This window comes from Furipterus horrens, unplaced genomic scaffold (genome assembly GCF_987537825.1).
Source record: "Furipterus horrens unplaced genomic scaffold, mFurHor1.1.pri manual_scaffold_8, whole genome shotgun sequence".
NCBI lineage: Eukaryota > Metazoa > Chordata > Mammalia > Chiroptera > Furipteridae > Furipterus > Furipterus horrens.
The window spans coordinates 93,450,103-93,467,027 of NW_028327178.1; the positions used below are offsets into that span (position 1 = coordinate 93,450,103).

The window sequence follows — 16,925 nt, forward strand, 5'->3', positions numbered from 1 at the left end:
TTATGGGGGTAGTTTTGCATCTTCCTGAAATTGTCTTCAAGAAGAGGTTTGCTCAGAGGGAACTGCTGCTAGCTGGCGTGGAGGGGTAACCTTGACCATCTTTGTTACCTATTTCGCCTCGACTACAACTCCCTCTCCCAGCCTCAGTTTCCCCATCTGTGAAATGAAGATAGGGTCCCCCACCTCATGTGGCTGTTATGAGGATGTGGTGTAACAGAGATAAAGATATAACACAGCAGACTTCCTCTCCAGGCTGGGGATAAGTATTCTGATAAGCCTCCTGGTGGAAGCAGAAATGCTTCCAAAGGGACTGCTCAGCCACAAGGACTGTCACTAAAGTGCTCTGGTCTCCAGAAGTGGGGTCCCTCAGGCTCCTAGAGTCACGGAGAGTCTGGCAGAGAAGGGGAGGAATCTGATACATGTGGACTCTATTGCAGCCTCAGGGGAAGGCCTAGTGCTCTGTGGGTCATGAAATTGGCTGGATCCAAAGAAATAATTCTCAGATCCTTCAGGGTCTTGGGGCCATCCAGGTTGGGGTGACAGTTGTAAAGCAGTTACATGGAGGAAGTGGAAGAGTGTGGGCCCCAGTCCTGCCTCAACCTCTGGACCTACTGTATGATCTCGGGGAAGCTCTTCCCCGCTGAGGACCTTGGGTTCCTCATCTATAAGATGGAGCTTCACCCAGGCTAGTGTTCTTCATGCAGTGTTTTTTTTTTTTTTTTTTTTTGGGGAGGAGGGGTCCTGGGATTTGCCTTACAAGCTGCTCTGAGAGGTGGGAAGGGATCTCGGACACTCAAACCCATGCTTGGTGTATTAGTTTCCTGTTGCTGCTGTAACAAATTAGTAGCTTAAAAGAACATAGATTTATTATTTTACAGTTTTAGAGGTCAGAAGTCCAAAACGAGTCACAGGGCTGCATTCCTTCCGGAGGCTCTAGGGAAGAATCTGACTCCTCACCTTTTCCAGGTTCTAAAGGCTGCCTGCATTCCTTGGCTCATGACCCTGCATCACTCTGACCTCTGCTTCTGTGATCACATCCCCTTCTCTGACCCCAACACTCATGCCTCCCACCTATGAGGACCCAGGTGATTAGGTTGTACCATTCCAGACAATCCAGGATAATCTCCCCATCTCAAGATCCTTAATCCTATCTGCAAAGTCCCTTTTAACATGTAATGTAACATAATCATGGGTTCTGGGGATTAGAACATGGGCACCTTTGGGAGACATTATCCTGCTGACCACACTTGGCTTCAGCCAGAGCCCGTCTACTCTGACATGGCCCAGCACCTCTGAGCACTCTCCCCACACTGCCCTTGCCATTGCCTGCTCTGTTCAAAGCCAGACCAAGCCTCAGTCCTCCAAGCAGGGCCAGTGGGATCTAGGCCTTAGAAACCTCACTGACCTCCCCTGTCCTCCATGGTAGAGATGGGAAGACTGAGACCCAGAAAGGAAAGGGACTTTCCTAAGTGTGAGACTGGGATTTCCAGGATGGTCCTGGCTGGAAGACCCAATGAGTCCAACTGCCCCAATTTTATAGATGTAGAAACTGAGGTACAACTGAGGTACAATGGTTCCCCTTAAATGTTATCCTCTCCTGAGGCCTTGCCCTCTCCACACAGTCCTGATACATGTGTTCCTGCATCAGCTCTGAGAACTCTGGCCCTGGCTGGACATCATTGATTCATCTCAGCTGGAAATGATGGGCTAGTGGGCCTATTGGCCTCTCCAATGTCTGCAGCCCGCAGCATCTTAGCCCAGAGGTCACACTCTATAGACTCTTGTTGAGGATAGAGCAGTTTTTCACAGAGGGTTTACATTTGACATAAGGATTCCTCTGATAAAATAAGAAGCTGAGTAGTACTGCACTTAAACCCCAGTAAGAGGGTCCCCTGCTCTGGACCCTCTTTTTTCAACCATGTTCTTCCCCATGAAGCAAGGAGTGTACAGGGCCAAGTGGACATGCCCATTAGGAGTCTACAACCCGAATTGGACCATACTCTGGATATGAGGGACCCTGGAATTCCCTGTCCAAATGACCCTTAGTTCCAGGGCCAGCATGGGATCTTCCCATGGGTGGCCTACATTGCCAGTGGGACCATCCCTAGGCCTAAAGGTGGCTCTTTGGCGGGGGCACATGGAGTGAGCTTGGGGTGCACACATGTGTGTCTCCTTATGATGAGGGACAGAATCAGAGATGGGAGGAAAAGGAAGGCAGGCAGCTCCCGCCACCACATTCCACCATGGAATTCGGAGGAGACCAAGAAGTCTGAGTTCGAACCTTATGAAGATAATTTGTCAAGGTAGGAAAGTAGAACTTTTTTTTTTTAACAGTTTGCTAGCCTGAGTTTTAACTCTCATTCATAAACATGGTATGTGGGCCTCTGTTTGTACTCTTGTCCTCCACCCCACAATGTTAAGGGCAGGCCAGAACTCTTCAGGAATCCTCCTAACCCTGACATATGTGGCTAACTTTCCTGGTACCCTGTCCCCTCCAAATCCAACTGACTCCTTTCTGTCTTCTCTCCCCAGGACAGCTGCTGCCCGGGAGAGGTGACCCGGGCACCCCGCTAGGGCCACGGCCCCTGCCCCAAGGGCTGGGATCATGAAAGGCCTCGGCGACAGCCGCCCCCGCCACCTCTCCGACAGCCTGGACCCACCACACGAGCCCCTGTTCACAGGGCCTGACCGCAACCCCTACCTGCTATCGCCCACAGAGGCCTTTGCACGCGAGGCTCGCTTCCCTGGGCAGAACGCTCTTCCAAGTGATGGTCTCTTCCCACTCAACAACCAGCTGCCACCACCGAGCAGTACCTTCCCCCGCATCCACTATAACTCCCACTTCGAGGTGCCTGAGGAGAGCCCCTTCCCCAGCCATGCCCAGGCCACCAAGATCAACCGGCTGCCCGCCAACCTCCTGGACCAGTTTGAGAAGCAGCTGCCCATCCACCATGATGGCTTCAGCACTCTCCAGTTCCCCCGCGGCGAGGCCAAGGCCCGTGGTGAGAGTCCTGGTCGCATCCGCCACCTGGTCCACTCAGTCCAGCGGCTCTTCTTCACCAAGGCGCCCTCACTGGAGGGCACAGCAGGCAAGATTGGTGCCAATGGCAGCAAGAAAGGAAGCTTGGAGGACGGCAAGGGCCGGAGGGCCAAGAGCAAGGAGCGGGCCAAGGCTGGGGAGCCCAAACGGCGTAGCCGCTCCAACATCTCAGGCTGGTGGAGCTCTGACGACAACTTGGACGGTGAGGGTGGTGCCTTCCGCAGCAGCGGGCCAGCCTCTGGGCTGATGACGCTGGGCCGCCAGCCAGAACGCAGCCAGCCGCGTTACTTCATGCATGCCTACAACACCATCAGTGGGCACATGCTCAAAGCCGCCAAGAACAATACTACTGAGCTGACTGCCCCACCACCCCCACCCGCACCCCCGGCCTCCTGCCCCAGTCTTGGGGTGGGCACTGACACCAACTATGTCAAGCGGGGCTCCTGGTCCACTCTGACTCTCAGCCATGCCCACGAGGTCTGCCAGAAGACCTCAGCCACCTTGGATAAAAGTCTGTTAAAATCCAAATCCTGCCACCAGGGTCTAGCCTATCACTACCTGCAGGTGGGTCCCTTCCAGGGTCAGGGTGGGGTGAGGGGCATGAGGAAGGCACAGTTGTGAGGCCTACCTGTATCACAGATGCGCTTGAAAAGTTGCTTCACTCAGGCCTCTGTTTACTTCGCCCAGGAAATGGGTGACTGGTGGTACCTGCTCATAAGGGGATTCCTTCCACTGGTCATGCTCTCAGTAGACATTGGTTAGGACCCTTCTGAGCCCAGCCCTGAGTAGAGACTAAAACATGTTCCTGCCCTTTAAAAGACAAAGCTAGAAGCTGTGCCATCTACTCACCCCATCGGACCAATTGCATAGCATTCTAATTGCCAGCCTCCTCTGAGCCACTCCCACCAGATTGAGGGCTCCTTGAGGACAGGGACCCTGTCTGGTGCAGTTGTGTGTCCCCAAGGGCCAAGACAGGGTTTAACAAAGAGGAAGTGCTCAGGAGATGTGAGAGGAGAGAGGGGTGGAGGAACAGATGGACACTTAAATGAACAGAGCTGGAAATAAATAAGACACAGCCCTGATGATCAGGATGCTGGGAGGGAAGGAAACATGAACAGTCATGTCAGTTTGAGCAGAATGTTCTGGAGATAAGCGTGGAGGGCCACAGGAGTGCAGAGGCCCTAACTCAGTTTGGGGGGCTGGCTTTATCCTTTCACATGCTAATGTTTATTGAGCCTCTTATTATGCACCAAGGCCACACTCAAGGAAAATGGTAGAAGGCTCAGCCATCTCAGCTGCTACACAACCCCCAGGTTTCTCAAGGGCAGGAACAGTGACAGAACCCAAGCTGTGGATGGAAGTTCCAGGAAGTGGGTCTTAGTACATGTCTAGGTGGAAGGGGCTGCTTCTGTAGGCAGTGAGCCAGCATAGCTGGGGGGATGCCAGTGCAGGCCTGGCCGGCCTTCGGGAACACATTAGGTGCGTTTTGAACCTGGTGAACATCCAAGCCCGACAAAGCCCTGAGTTCTTGCCATTCTATATAAAATTCCAAAGGCAGTGAGACTGAGAGGAAAGGCTTTGTTTGTTTTTGTTTTTTTTGTTTTTTTTTTAATAAAGAGAAAATAAAATCTAGGCAGTATTTTATATATTTAAGACTTTTATGGCTCTCAGTCCACTTCCTAGTTTAGAAATATAAGTAAGAGTGTTGTGTGACCTGGCTTCCTCTCAAAATGGTACAGTTGGTCTGATTGTGTGAAAATGCTTCAGAAACACCAAGACAGGGCGGCCCTGCAGGCCCTGAGGTTGTGCTGCCTGCCTGTGTGATGGGAGGCAGGTGGCTGGGGGCTGCAGTAGCAACAAGTTTTGAGAAGAAATACACAAGGCCACCTTCCCAAGGGACAAGTAGAGGTAGGGAGACTGGATTAGCAAATGGTTTGGGGGGTAGAATGTGCAGACTCTTGTGACTGGCTAGGCAGTCAGCTGCGGAAGGGAGTTTGGGAAGGTTGAGGGGAGTCCCTAGGGTGGGAGTCCCAGACAGGAACCCTCCCTTAGCTAGGAATTGGCCACTGGTAATGCGGGCACTGAGACGAATGTGGTACCTGTGCAGCTGTGGTGATTTGGGGAGTGTGCGTTTGTGCACCTGGTGAAGAATGGGTATGTTGTGTACACTGAGAAACATCTGTGGTGAAGTAGAAACGTCGTGAGGGTGTGCCCTCTGCATGTGTTGAGCAGAAACATACACAATGAGCTGGGCTCATGTTATGTCTATGATGCAGTCATGGCTAGCATGTGGATGAGGTGTGTGAATTTGCTCTGTGTTTATGCTGTGTACACGTTGAAGGGAATACACACAATGAAAGGGCTGCTGGGGTGCACCCTTGGTGAGATGGGTGTGTATGGGAAAGTATGCTTGCTCTCAAATATGTACACGTGACGAGGCCTGTTTGCTCTGTGCTGGGGCTGAGGCAATGTAAGTGCTGAGATGTGCATACTCATTCATCACGAGGTGAATGTGCACATGTGTACATGTATGTGCATGTAGGCTGTGGGTGCTGCCCTGGAGCAGCTGGCAGAGCCTGGCCCTGGAAAGACAGAGGAGGTCCCCTCTGTTGCTTTCTGCCACTGTGACCACTAGGGACTAGAGGCACCCTCAAAGCTGTGATCTCACAGGCCCTTATCACAGACCCCTCCCACAGGTGGGGTTCCTGAGGTTCAGATGGGAAAACTGAGCTCTTTTTCCAGCTTACTGAGTGGCTGCTCCACCCTGAAAGCCAGCTCCCTGGTACCTCAGTTTACTGACCAGTGGGATGTGGGACTGTGGTTGGCTTATAGGACCCAACCCCCATACTGGTGTGCCAGGGTCCTCTGACCTGTCCTCCCCTATCCTAGGGCCAGGCCTCTTGGTGTCAGGTCTGGGGGCCTCCCTCAGGCCTGCTGTTCTTATCTGTGTAGTGGGATCATCAACCGTCCTCTGAGATAGCAGGGGAAGTGATGGGAACACAGTGGCTACTTTAACAGGTTGTGAACAGACAGCTTTGGGTGGTTTTGCTGGGGCACCCAGCCTGGGATCCATGGAGAAATCTGAGGTCGGAAATGGGCAGGGACTTGCTTAAAGCCCGTAGTGTAGCTGTGGCGGAGCCGGCTCCGGAACCCAGCTATCCTTCCCAGCCCAGGCTCTTCCCGGCTGCTGGGTGGCTTCAATGGCAGTACGCAGCACTAAAGGGCAAACTCTGAGTTGGCGAGCGAGAGAGCTTCAGGGCCAGAGCTCTGACCCAGGTGATGAGCCCGAGGCTGAGCGGCCGGCGGTTCTCTCGAAGTGTGCTGAGGCCTTTCCACCCATCCCCAGGTGCCCGGCGGTGGCGGCGAGTGGAGCACCGCACTTCTGTCCCCGCGCGAAGCGGACACCACAGCGGAGGGCCACATCCCGTGCCGACGCATGCGCAGCGGCAGCTACATCAAGGCCATGGGCGACGAGGACAGCGACGACTCTGGCGGCAGCCCCAAGCCCTCACCCAAGACTGCGGCGCGGCGCCAGAGCTACCTGAGGGCCACGCAGCAGTCGCTGGGAGAACAGAGTAACCCCCGCAGGTGAGCGCGCAGCTCCTCTCCCTAGAGTCCCGCCCCCAGGCGAGCCCTGCCCCCGAAGCCCCGCCCTTAGAAGAGCCTCTAGGACGCCCTAGTCCAACCCTGGAGGTCTCAGCTCACACCTGAGCCCTGCCCCCGGAAGTCTCGCCTGCCAGAAGCGCTGGCTACTTGTGAGTTCTGCTCCCTCAGTGCACTTCTCCCTTAAAGGAGCCCCACCCCCGTGGGAGCCCTGCCCACAGGTTAACCAGGTTCCATTGGAGCCCCGCCCGCACAGATACTCTACCCTGGGAAGGATTCTTCTTGCTCTGTACAAGTTCACAGGCAAGGCTTGTCCCCTAGGTGAGCCCCTACACAGTTATGCCCCATCCCTGGGAAGCTCTCCTTCCTTTCGGCTGTCCCCATAGGGCCCAGCCCTACAGATGAAACTTGCCTCTGATCCAGGTGAACCCAAGCCTGCAATGATCCAGGGCCCCTAGGTGAACCCCTCTTTAGGTTAACCCCCTTCCTGAGGTTCTCATCCTTAGGCTGGGCCTTGCACTTTGAGTTGGCTTTGGAGAGCCCCTTCATTTGGTGAACCACCCCATAGGCCCCCCCACAGTTAAGTCCTGACCACAGGTGAGCCCCATCCTACGGTAAACCAGAAGGAGAGGCTCTCTAGAGTGACTGACCAGGTAAACCCTGCCCATAGGAGTCACATCCCCAGGTGAGTTCCACTCTCACAGGGAAACTGCTCCAGGGGACGCTTTACTTCAGGTTAGGAGAGCCAAGCCCACCACTTATACCAGCACCACCCAGGAAAGATCAGAGCTCCCTCTGCCCATGTCTCTGTAATTGATCCCTGTGGTGAGCTCCAAGATTGGGGAGGAGACAGAAGCCACAAGTCACAGGGAGATAGATAGCCTTCACCTGCCCCATCACTCTGCGTGGAATTTCACTATTCAAGCCTTATTCTGTTGCTTTAAGACTCGGAAGAGTCAGTGGAAGTATGAACACATGGAACACATGCACACAGAAAGCAGCAATTGAAATGTCAGAGAGAGAGGTGAGGCGTTCACCTGCAGAAGTCACTGTGGGGATTAGCACAGAAAGGAATGAGAGGCAGGTTACAGAAAGGCTATGGAATGAATACAAAACAGGTGAAAATCGGTATGGGGGTACAAAGTCCACTGAGGAAGAAAAACAAAAGCTAGTCAGAAACAAACAAAAGAAAGACTCAGAAGAGTAAAGAAAACAAGCTTAGTCCTAGTTCTCCAACTACTGCAGGCATGAACCTAGGCTTTGTGGAGAAGGTAGTTTGGGAGGACTGGGACAGGAAAGAGCAGGACAGGTGACAGCAGGACTGAAGCAGGGAGGGGAGAAGCCAGGACTCTCAATGGCTGGGACAGAAGGCAGAGGATGGCCTGCCAGGGGAAATTCAGGACACCACCGGCCAGTCCCAGGTCGGTTCCTCTCTGAACCTCAGTTTTCCCACCTTTAAGTGAGGGGGCTGAGCTGGATGATCTCTAAGACCTCTTTTAGGCCTGAAGTCCTACAATTCTATGAATCGTCGGCAGCCGTCCGTCTCGAGAGACGATGGTGTAGCTTCTTAAGAGTCTATCTGCACCGCCGAGAATGGCTGTGCAGTCCGACTCGGGAGTGACACGGTATCTGTCTCCTCCCGTGTTAAATCGACATCTTGCGATGACGCTGGAGTGTCCTCTCCAGTGAAGCTGAAGCTACAGAGCCTGGGCAGGGTGATATGGAGGGTCTGCTGTTGCCCATGCAGCAGACCCCCCCTCTCTTCGCAGCTGAAGGGTCCAAGGGAAAGACAGAGTCAATACAGCTTGGCTTCAGGTGCGCTGCAGGAGTTGCCGGTGTTGACTACAACGTCAAACCGCCTTAGGGACTCCGGCTCCGGATTTTCTGTCGGGGTTTACTCCCTTAGCCTTTCCCCTGAAGAGGTATGCCGCAAGGCAGCGGAGGTTTTTTGGAGTCAGAGTTTTCCTTCTCTGATGTGCCCTGACTGGAAGATCGAACCAGCGACACTTAGCTCGCAGGCCGACGCTCAATCCACGGAGCCAAACCAGCCAGGGGCATATGAATAACCCGTGGGTATTAAAATTGAAGAGGTGGTCAGGGCCAGGGCACAGGCCTTGAATAAGAGGGAATCAATAATAACAAGAGTAGTAATAGTAATAGGAGTAATCTGTTAGTTCTTGCTGTACTCTGGGGTCTACTGCCCCGGTGCACTTTAATCTGCATCACTGAATCCTCCTTGTCACAGCCCCAGCAGGCAGGCACAGTGTCATTCCAGCTTAATAGGTGAGGAAACTGACACTTAAACAAGGGTGATAACTTGTCCAGGGTCACCCAGCAAGGAAACTGGACTCCAGTCCAAGCCCGTCTATATCAAGAGCCCCAGCTGTTGGCTGCTTCGATCTTATTCCAAGAGCAGGGGTGGGGGTGCAGGGAATGCAGAGGTTGCAGGGGTGTGAGGCGGGTCAAGTAGATATTAGAAAGATAGAACAGCTGGGACCATGGGGATAATTGGTAAGCCTTCAGAATCCTGGTGGAGGCTACCTGACATCATGTTGAAACTGATGCCCTTTGGGCAGCCTAGTCTGAGGTCATTGCTGTGGGTCTTGACCTACCCCACCTCCTCTGTCCAGCCCCTGGAATTGCCCCAGACCTGCAGGGGGAGAGGGCTGCAAAATTGAGCTGGTGTGAGCCACCTCGGGTTTGAACTGGTCAAAAGCAAGCTTGTGCTGCCACCTCATGGCTACAGCAGATATGACAGGCGAGGGCCACTTGCATCCTCCAGGCTCACAAGGCCACCAAAAGCTGGGAGCGCTCCCCTTGCTCTTGCCTCCCCACGCCATCATTACCGGAGTGGTAGTGACTTCCATTTTTCCCTCTGCCACTGAATGACCTTGGTTAGTCTTTTCCCCTCTGAGCCTCAGTTTCCCAAGCTGAACAATGGGTGGGCTGAGCCCTGTCTGCTCCCCACCAGGAGTCTGGACCGCCTGGATTCTGTGGACATGCTGCTGCCCTCCAAGTGTCCAAGCTGGGAGGAAGACTACAACCCCATCAGTGACAGTCTCAACGACTCCAGCTGCATCAGCCAGGTGAGGGTGGTGGGCAGCCAGAAGGTCAGTGCAATTGGAAGAACTCCAACTGCCACCCAGGAGGACAGACATCTAGGCCCAACCCCTGTTGAGTGGTCTGTACTGTGCTTCTGTTCAGTCTCTGTTGTCAGAGCTACCTGTGTGTGTGTCTCTCTGACTGTCATGTGCCTAGAGAGCAGTCACAGGGCCTGACATTACATGGCCTGGGCTGTGGATCCTGACAGCCCACATCACTGCTCTAGACCCAGGGGCCCTGAGGATAGGGAACCAGAGACCTCCGTTTGGGTCCCAGTCTTTTCACTGACAATAGGAACCCAGGACAAGTCACCTGCTCCGTGAGCCTGTTTCCTGATTTACCACAGGGGGGTGATAATTCCTATTTCAAAGGGTTGTGCCGAATCAACGAGATAATGAACATAAAGTGCTCAGCAAAGGGTGGCTACCTTCGTGGTTCTTGTCATCTTGCTGTGTGACCTCATGCAAGTTGCTTCTTCACTCTGGACTACTAACAGCAATAAGCATACTGTGTTGCACTTTTAAGGCTCAGCTCCTTGAACCCTCACAGCTACCCCCAGAGGGGACATTATTATTCGTGTCCTCATTTTACAGATGAGGATACTGAGACTCAGAGAGGTGAGGTCACACAGCTAGGAAGAAGCAAAGCTGGGCAGGGATCTAGGGCTGTCAGACCCAGCCCTGGACCCCAGCCCTTTAGAGTTTGCAAAGGTAGGACTGGCCAAGACTTGGGGGCTCAGAGGGCAGACATGGGCCAGTAGCAGTACAGCAAGGCAGAGAAGGCAGCCGGGTACAGGCCCAGCCTTCTCTCTGGGCAGGAACATGCCCTGGGTCCCATTGTGTGCAGTCCTGTGGCCTGGGCTAATGGACTGCTTAGAGCCAGAAAGCTTTGGGATCCCCAACTCCTGAACGCTCCATTATTTCTAGCCTGGCCAAGCCTTCCCCGGGCGCCCCCAACCCCCATCTCAGGACTGTCATTCCCAGACTTCAAGGAGAATGACTTCAGGTGTGGGAAGAGGTAGTGCCCCAGCCATGGGACTCTCTGCCACCTCATCCAGGCCCCACCAAGTCTCACCTGAACAGTTGTCCTGGCCTCCATGCCTGTCACCTCCAGTCTGTTCTCAGTGACCAGAGAGAGCTTGTGAAAGACTTAAGTCAGAGCACATGAGACCCCTGCTCCAAACCTTCCCATGGCTCCCAACTCACCCAAGTGAGAGCTAGAGTCCTTACGGGGACCCGGGAGGCCCTGCCTGCCTCTGGGACATGATCTTGACTTGCTCTGTCACTCACCCTACTCCAGCCACACATCTTATTCCTGCCCCAGGTCACTGCATTTGCTGTTGCTTCTTCCAGGAGCCTTCTCCTCTCAAAGCTTTGCATAGCTGACTCTTCCCTGCATTTCAGGTCTTGTCTCAAATGTCACCTCCCCAGAGGGGCCTGCCCTCTCATGTAAAGGAGCCTCCAGGACACTGTAGCTAACCCTGCTTAATATTCTTGACAGCACTTATCATTATCTAGAATTACATTTGTTTGTTTATTTTTTGAATGTCTGCCTTGCTTTTAAGACTGAGAGCTTCCTATAGGCAGGGACCTTGCTGTCTTGTCCCTCTCGGCGTCCCTAGCATGTGGCACAGGGCATGTGGGTATTTGCTGAATGGACGGCTTCCCTCCCTGTCTCTTCCATCTTATCACGTTCTCTCAGCTCTCAGTCCTCCTGTCTGTATCTGTATCCCTTTCCTCATTCACATTTGTCTCTACCTCTGCAGTGTGTCTCATTTCCATGTTTCTCTCTGCGTCTGTCTGTCTGTCTCTCTCACACCCAGCTCCTGCCTGGCCCTGGCACCTGGACCGTATTTGTCCTTTGGCTTCACAAAAAGGCACAAGTTATCATCCAGGCTAGGTCTCTCCTATTACTCCCTGTCCAGCCCCAGCTCTGTCCTAGCCCAGGGTCATCTGAACCCCCAAATCTTCACCCCCAGAAGCTGGAGTGACCTGAGCCACGCATGTGGCCCCAAAGTCAGAGATGTACCAGCTCTAGCTATGTCTCTGAGACCTCGAATCCTGCCAGAAGGAGTCCCCCTCCTACCAGGCATTGGACTTGCAGGCTCTGACCAGAGAAGAGAAGGCTCTGTCCCTAATCTATAGATTCTGGGAGCTTCCTGCCCAGGTAAGAGGCAGCAGACAGGCTATCCATGGTGCCAGGGGCCAGTCCAAGAGAAAGACTTGTAAGCAGCAGATTACAAATCCTCAGCAATGCCCAGCCCCAGAAGGAGTGAGCCTCCCACCCCTGGAGGAAGACAACTGAGACCTCCTAGCACCTGGGCCTCAGCCAGTCTGAGGAGATGAGACCAGTCAGCCACAAGTTCTCTTGCAGCCGAGCCTGGGCAACCAACCCCAACCCCAGCTGTGGTCTCCCCATAACCCTCTGCCTCCCTCTCTTTCTGCAGATTTTTGGACAGGCCTCCCTGATCCCCCAGTTGTTTGGTCATGATCCTCAGGTCAGTATGTTTGCCATTCTTTCATACCCCAATCCCAGAATCCAGGGCTGGGTTTTAGGCCTGGCACCTGAGTGGCATCTAGCTTCTGGCCCAGGCAGGTACAAGCAGAGACAGCACCAGGAAAGCCACCTCCAATGAGGGTGGAGTATAGGTTCATGTTGGTGCCCTTACCTTTGGCTCCGTGGCCCTACTGTTTCACTTCTCTGTGCCTCAATTTCCTCTTTCCCAAAATGGGAAAGAATGAGTGAGGTTCTATGAATGGGGTAAGAAATAACCCCAGGATAAGGGAAAGCATTTCCTGAGAGTCTTTTGGCTTCCTCCCTCCTTGCCTCCCCCAAAGCTGACAAAAGCCTGGGGTGACTTTTATTTGGACAGGCTGGGGTTAATGGTATTGACTTCAAGGTCCCAGCCCTCAGATCCTTTGACTTTTTTCCTTTGGCGGCGGCCTTTAAGGATGTTGAAGCGTTGGGGCTTTCTGAATGCAGAGACTTTAATTTTACAAAAGCTGAGGTAGGTGGTGCCAGTGCTGGAACCATCTGGCTGCCCTCTTCCCGTGCACACTCACCCTGCCCCTGGAAGTGGCCCTCTCCTCCCTCCCAGGTTCCAGCCCCAAGACCAGAAAATAGAGCAGAAAAGATGCTCTGAGCTCAGCCCCTCATCGGACAAGGTACTTGTCTAAGGCCATATGTCCTACGGGGCAAAGCTAACCAGGATTGGCTCCACATTTCCTGATGCTGGAGGTGGATGCCTCATGTGCCTCCCACCCCCACATCACAGTGCCTCTTGAACATATTATTCCAGGAGGTCTTTGGGGAGTCCACAGTGGGACAGGCCATCTATTTTTCCTTATACTTCAACAGGCTCATGACAAGGATGTGATGTGTTCACTTACCAACTCCCAGGTGGTACTCCGTGTACACATGCCAACAGTGTGTACATGGAGTACAGTGTGTACTCCGTGATACACATGCCAACAGCACTGACCACGTGGAACACCCCTACCACCACCAGAGCTTGGGAGCTTTAACCAACATTTACAAATCCTTGCGCTCACTCCGTGGAGCTGCCTGTAATACTAGGTACAGGTTAGCAGGTGTTTCCTCCCCCAGACGCTATTCTAAGTTTGTGGTAGGAATTATCTTACTTAATCTTGACAATAATCCTATCAAATTTGGTCAATAATTAGTCTCCAGATTTGGTCTATAACTGCTCTGAGGCACAGAGCAGTTAAGTGACTTGCCCACATTCACATTGTGAGGAAATGGTGTACCAGGGATTGAAACCCAACAGTCCAGTTCCAGAGCCATGCAGTTGCTGTGTAATCCCAAAGCAAGACCTCATTGCCCTTGGCAGTCACAAGCGCCTCTCAGTATTCTTCAGGTGGCAGCTTGGGAAACACCCATCTCTTTAATATTCCCTCCAAGTGGAGTTTTAAATATGCCACACTGCCTTTTAATTTATCAGTAATGTCCGATAGAACTTTCTGCCATGATAGAAAGGTTCTATAATCCACGCTACCCGATAAGGTAGCATGAGCAAGCAAAATGTGAGTAAGGAAATGAATTTTTTATTTAATTTTAATTAATTTACACCTAAATAGCCACACATGGTTAGTCACTACCAAACTGGACAGCACAGATTTAGATCTTTTCCAAACATATGCTCCAAACCGGGCGATGATTCATCTAGTCATTTTACTTGATGCACTGTCAGACGAGTCCACGGGCATTTCATTTCATTTAGATGAAGAAACACTGACCCAGAGGACAGTGACGGTCCGAGGTCACACAGCTTAGTCCAGGGCAGAGCTGGCCCCGGGCCCAACTCTGTCCTTTCCTCCACGTGGTGCAACTCCTGCCCCTCACCTGTAGCTCCAAGGCTTCCCCCAGGCCCTCCACCCAGTGTCCATTTCTGGCCAGCTGACTCCTCAGTTTATATTCTCTGATCCCAAGTTATCAACGTGGCCTGAAATGTGAGGCAGACAGACCCCTCCAGAACCTTTGGAGACTGTGTGTGTGTGGCGAGGCCCCTCTGCGCTTACATCTCCAGTTGCAGATTCATAGGACCTTCGTTGGTCATCTTTGGAGGGGCACTCAGAAACCATCTAGGTGAGGCCAAGTTAACTGTGAGATGGCACATAGCAACCCTGCTGCCCTTCTCCGTCCTCACCGCCACGACCCTCATCCAGCCTTACGTTCTCTCACCAGACTCTCGCCTCAGCTTCATCTCTGGCCTCTGCCTCCATTCCAGACCCCCTCCCCAGCATCCACTCTGTGTACCAGGGCTAGATTAATCGTCCTTAAATACACATTTGGAGTGTTTGATTCTGCCACTTACTCGCTGGGTGCCCCTGGTAATGGGCTTCCTGTCACTGCACATGGTATGAATTATCTCATTTAATCTTGACAATAATCCTATAAAATTCGATCTATCACTAGCCCCCATTTTATAGATGGTAAATATCCATACATTGTAAGATAGTAAATATCTAGCATAGCTATTGGCAGCCCCCATTCCAACATTCTGGGCAGACATTACTAATTGATTATAGCCTTCTTCCCCGCTAAATTCAGATGTGCCCTCAAACTCCATCAGTCCATGGGTGTGGACACCCAGATATAATCTAGCTAATATCCTAGAAACTATCCTTAATAGTTTCTCCTCCATTGTAGAGGTGGGAACAGTGAGACCCAGAGAGGTGAGAGGGGCTGTGCACCTCCAAGGACTCCATCTGCTCGCCGGTTCTGAGTGAGACCGAAGGGGAGGTGGATTTAGTTGAGGACCCACAAACTTAGTCCTACAGCTGAGCCGGCCACAAAGATCCCCGTCCCTCTAGGATGCGCAGAGCTGGCCCCTGACGCCTGCCTTTGCCTGGACAGGTACGGGAGGCAGATCTGAGCGACCAGTACGAGGCGGCCTGCGAGTCGGCCTGCAGCGAAGCGGAGTCGACAGCGGCGGAGGCGCTGGACCTGCCGCTGCCGAGCTACTTCCGCTCCCGCAGCCACAGCTACCTGCGCGCCATCCAGGCGGGCTGCTCGCAGGAAGAGGACAGTGTCTCCCTGCAGTCCCTCTCCCCACCGCCCAGCACCAGTAGCCTCAGCAACAGTCGCACGCTTCCGAGTGAGTACCGCGTTGAGGGGAGGGGTTTTGTTTTGTTTTATCGTGGGGGGCTGAGGTGATCAGCCAGTGGGAAATTCTAGGGAGGCCTTAGACTGAAATTTATACAAACTGGCGAAATGTGCTCAAATGGGGGTCACAGAGGCGGATGCCACCACTGGGGGCCGGGGTGAGGGGGTTGGTGAAGGCTCCAGCGTGTGCGATAGTGCTTGGTTGCCCCTGGCTGTCCAGACCGTGGCTCAGAGCAGCCACCTACTGGTGGGCCGGGCTCACTTCGAGGCAAACGTGCCCGCAGGGCAGGACCCTGAAGGGAAGGCAGAGCCTTCCAGGAGAGGATGGAATCTGCATTGAACCTTCTCAAAGGATTGAGTTTGCAGGTTTCTATCATATTCAGAATCAGGGACAAACTACCCTTCCCGATACTTGTTCTAAATTCTCTGAAGATAACCCACGCAAAATCAGAGGAAAAAGTGGACCCTGTGTCACAGAGCAAGCCATGAAGATCAAAAAAATCAAGACCAAGGAAAATCAAAGCCCAATATCTGGTTTCGTAGAGAGAGAGCGCTTTGAGCATACTCTGGCTAGCTGGTTCTCCTCCTTGAGCCTCAGTTTCCTAACTATAAGTGAATTGGGGCATAAGTCAGACCCCAGAGGGCTCTTGGAGAGATGAAACTAAGACTTAGCATAGGAAGTGTTTATTAGTGCTTATCAGGGCCTTGCACACAGTAGGAGCTGACAAGTGGTAGCTGTTATCATTGGTTTCAGACTTGACTCTGAGCTTCCTAACAATTGAAGGCAATTAGGGTTGGAGTGTTGTCGAAAGAGAGACAGCTGTTTCAAGTACTCAATTGGTGCTTGATGTTTGTAAATGAACCTGAATCCTGTGGATAGTGTATACACAGGAAAGCAGCTTATTCACTGAATGAACTGGTCTTTGCAGGAGGGCAAAGCAAGAAACCACTTTGTTTCATTATTGCCTGAATGATATACAGGCAGATCTTTGAGCTTTTCTAGTTCTTTTTAGACCTTAAGGAGCAGTCTCATTTTCAGGTATTAAGAGTCCAGTCTGGTCTCATTTCAAACTTCACTCTCGTCTACCTCAACATCTCACGCAACATGGTGGCCAGTGTCTTCTCTGTTCCTTGTTCGCCAGTGGCTGTTTCTGGTCCCTCCAGGTGGGAGGGGGAGGTAAGCTAGTGCAGATGTTGTCTGGCATCAGGACTTTCTGTATGACAGATGCCACGTGCCGGCTCTCTCTCCTAGGTGGTGCTTCTGGAGCTTCTCCTGGCCTACAGGCCTCACATAGTGCCTCCTTTCCTGGCGTGGGCAATCTTCCTCATTCCCCCTCAGCTCCTCCATCCTGTGGTCCCCTCCTCCCTATTCAGCCTTTGTTTTGCTAGGGGACCTGGCCCTGCCAGGCAGCCATTCATGGCAGAATTCTCTGAAGACAACTCCAGGCCTACTTTCCTCCTTGGCTCCCACATAATCCATGTGAAATGAGGCCTTTGCTTTGCAGCACTCAGAAAGTATGGGTTGATCCACTACAGCCTTCCTTCTAGACCTGCT

General features: G+C 52.7%; 1 protein-coding gene across 2 annotated transcripts in view; it reads left to right on the forward strand.

Annotated features, from left to right (window-relative positions):
• Nucleotides 1–16,925, forward strand: part of DLGAP4 (DLG associated protein 4) — a 137,568-nt gene that overhangs the window by 50,661 nt on the left and 69,982 nt on the right. For both annotated transcript variants that reach the window (XM_090286351.1, XM_090286350.1), the window contains exons 2-6: nt 2,533–3,604; nt 6,387–6,628; nt 9,615–9,729; nt 12,192–12,242; nt 15,122–15,362. In XM_090286351.1, the coding sequence (XP_090142477.1) occupies nt 2,606–3,604; nt 6,387–6,628; nt 9,615–9,729; nt 12,192–12,242; nt 15,122–15,362 (1,648 nt within the window). In that variant the 5' untranslated portion in view covers nt 2,533–2,605. The remainder of the gene's footprint in view (nt 1–2,532; nt 3,605–6,386; nt 6,629–9,614; nt 9,730–12,191; nt 12,243–15,121; nt 15,363–16,925) is intronic.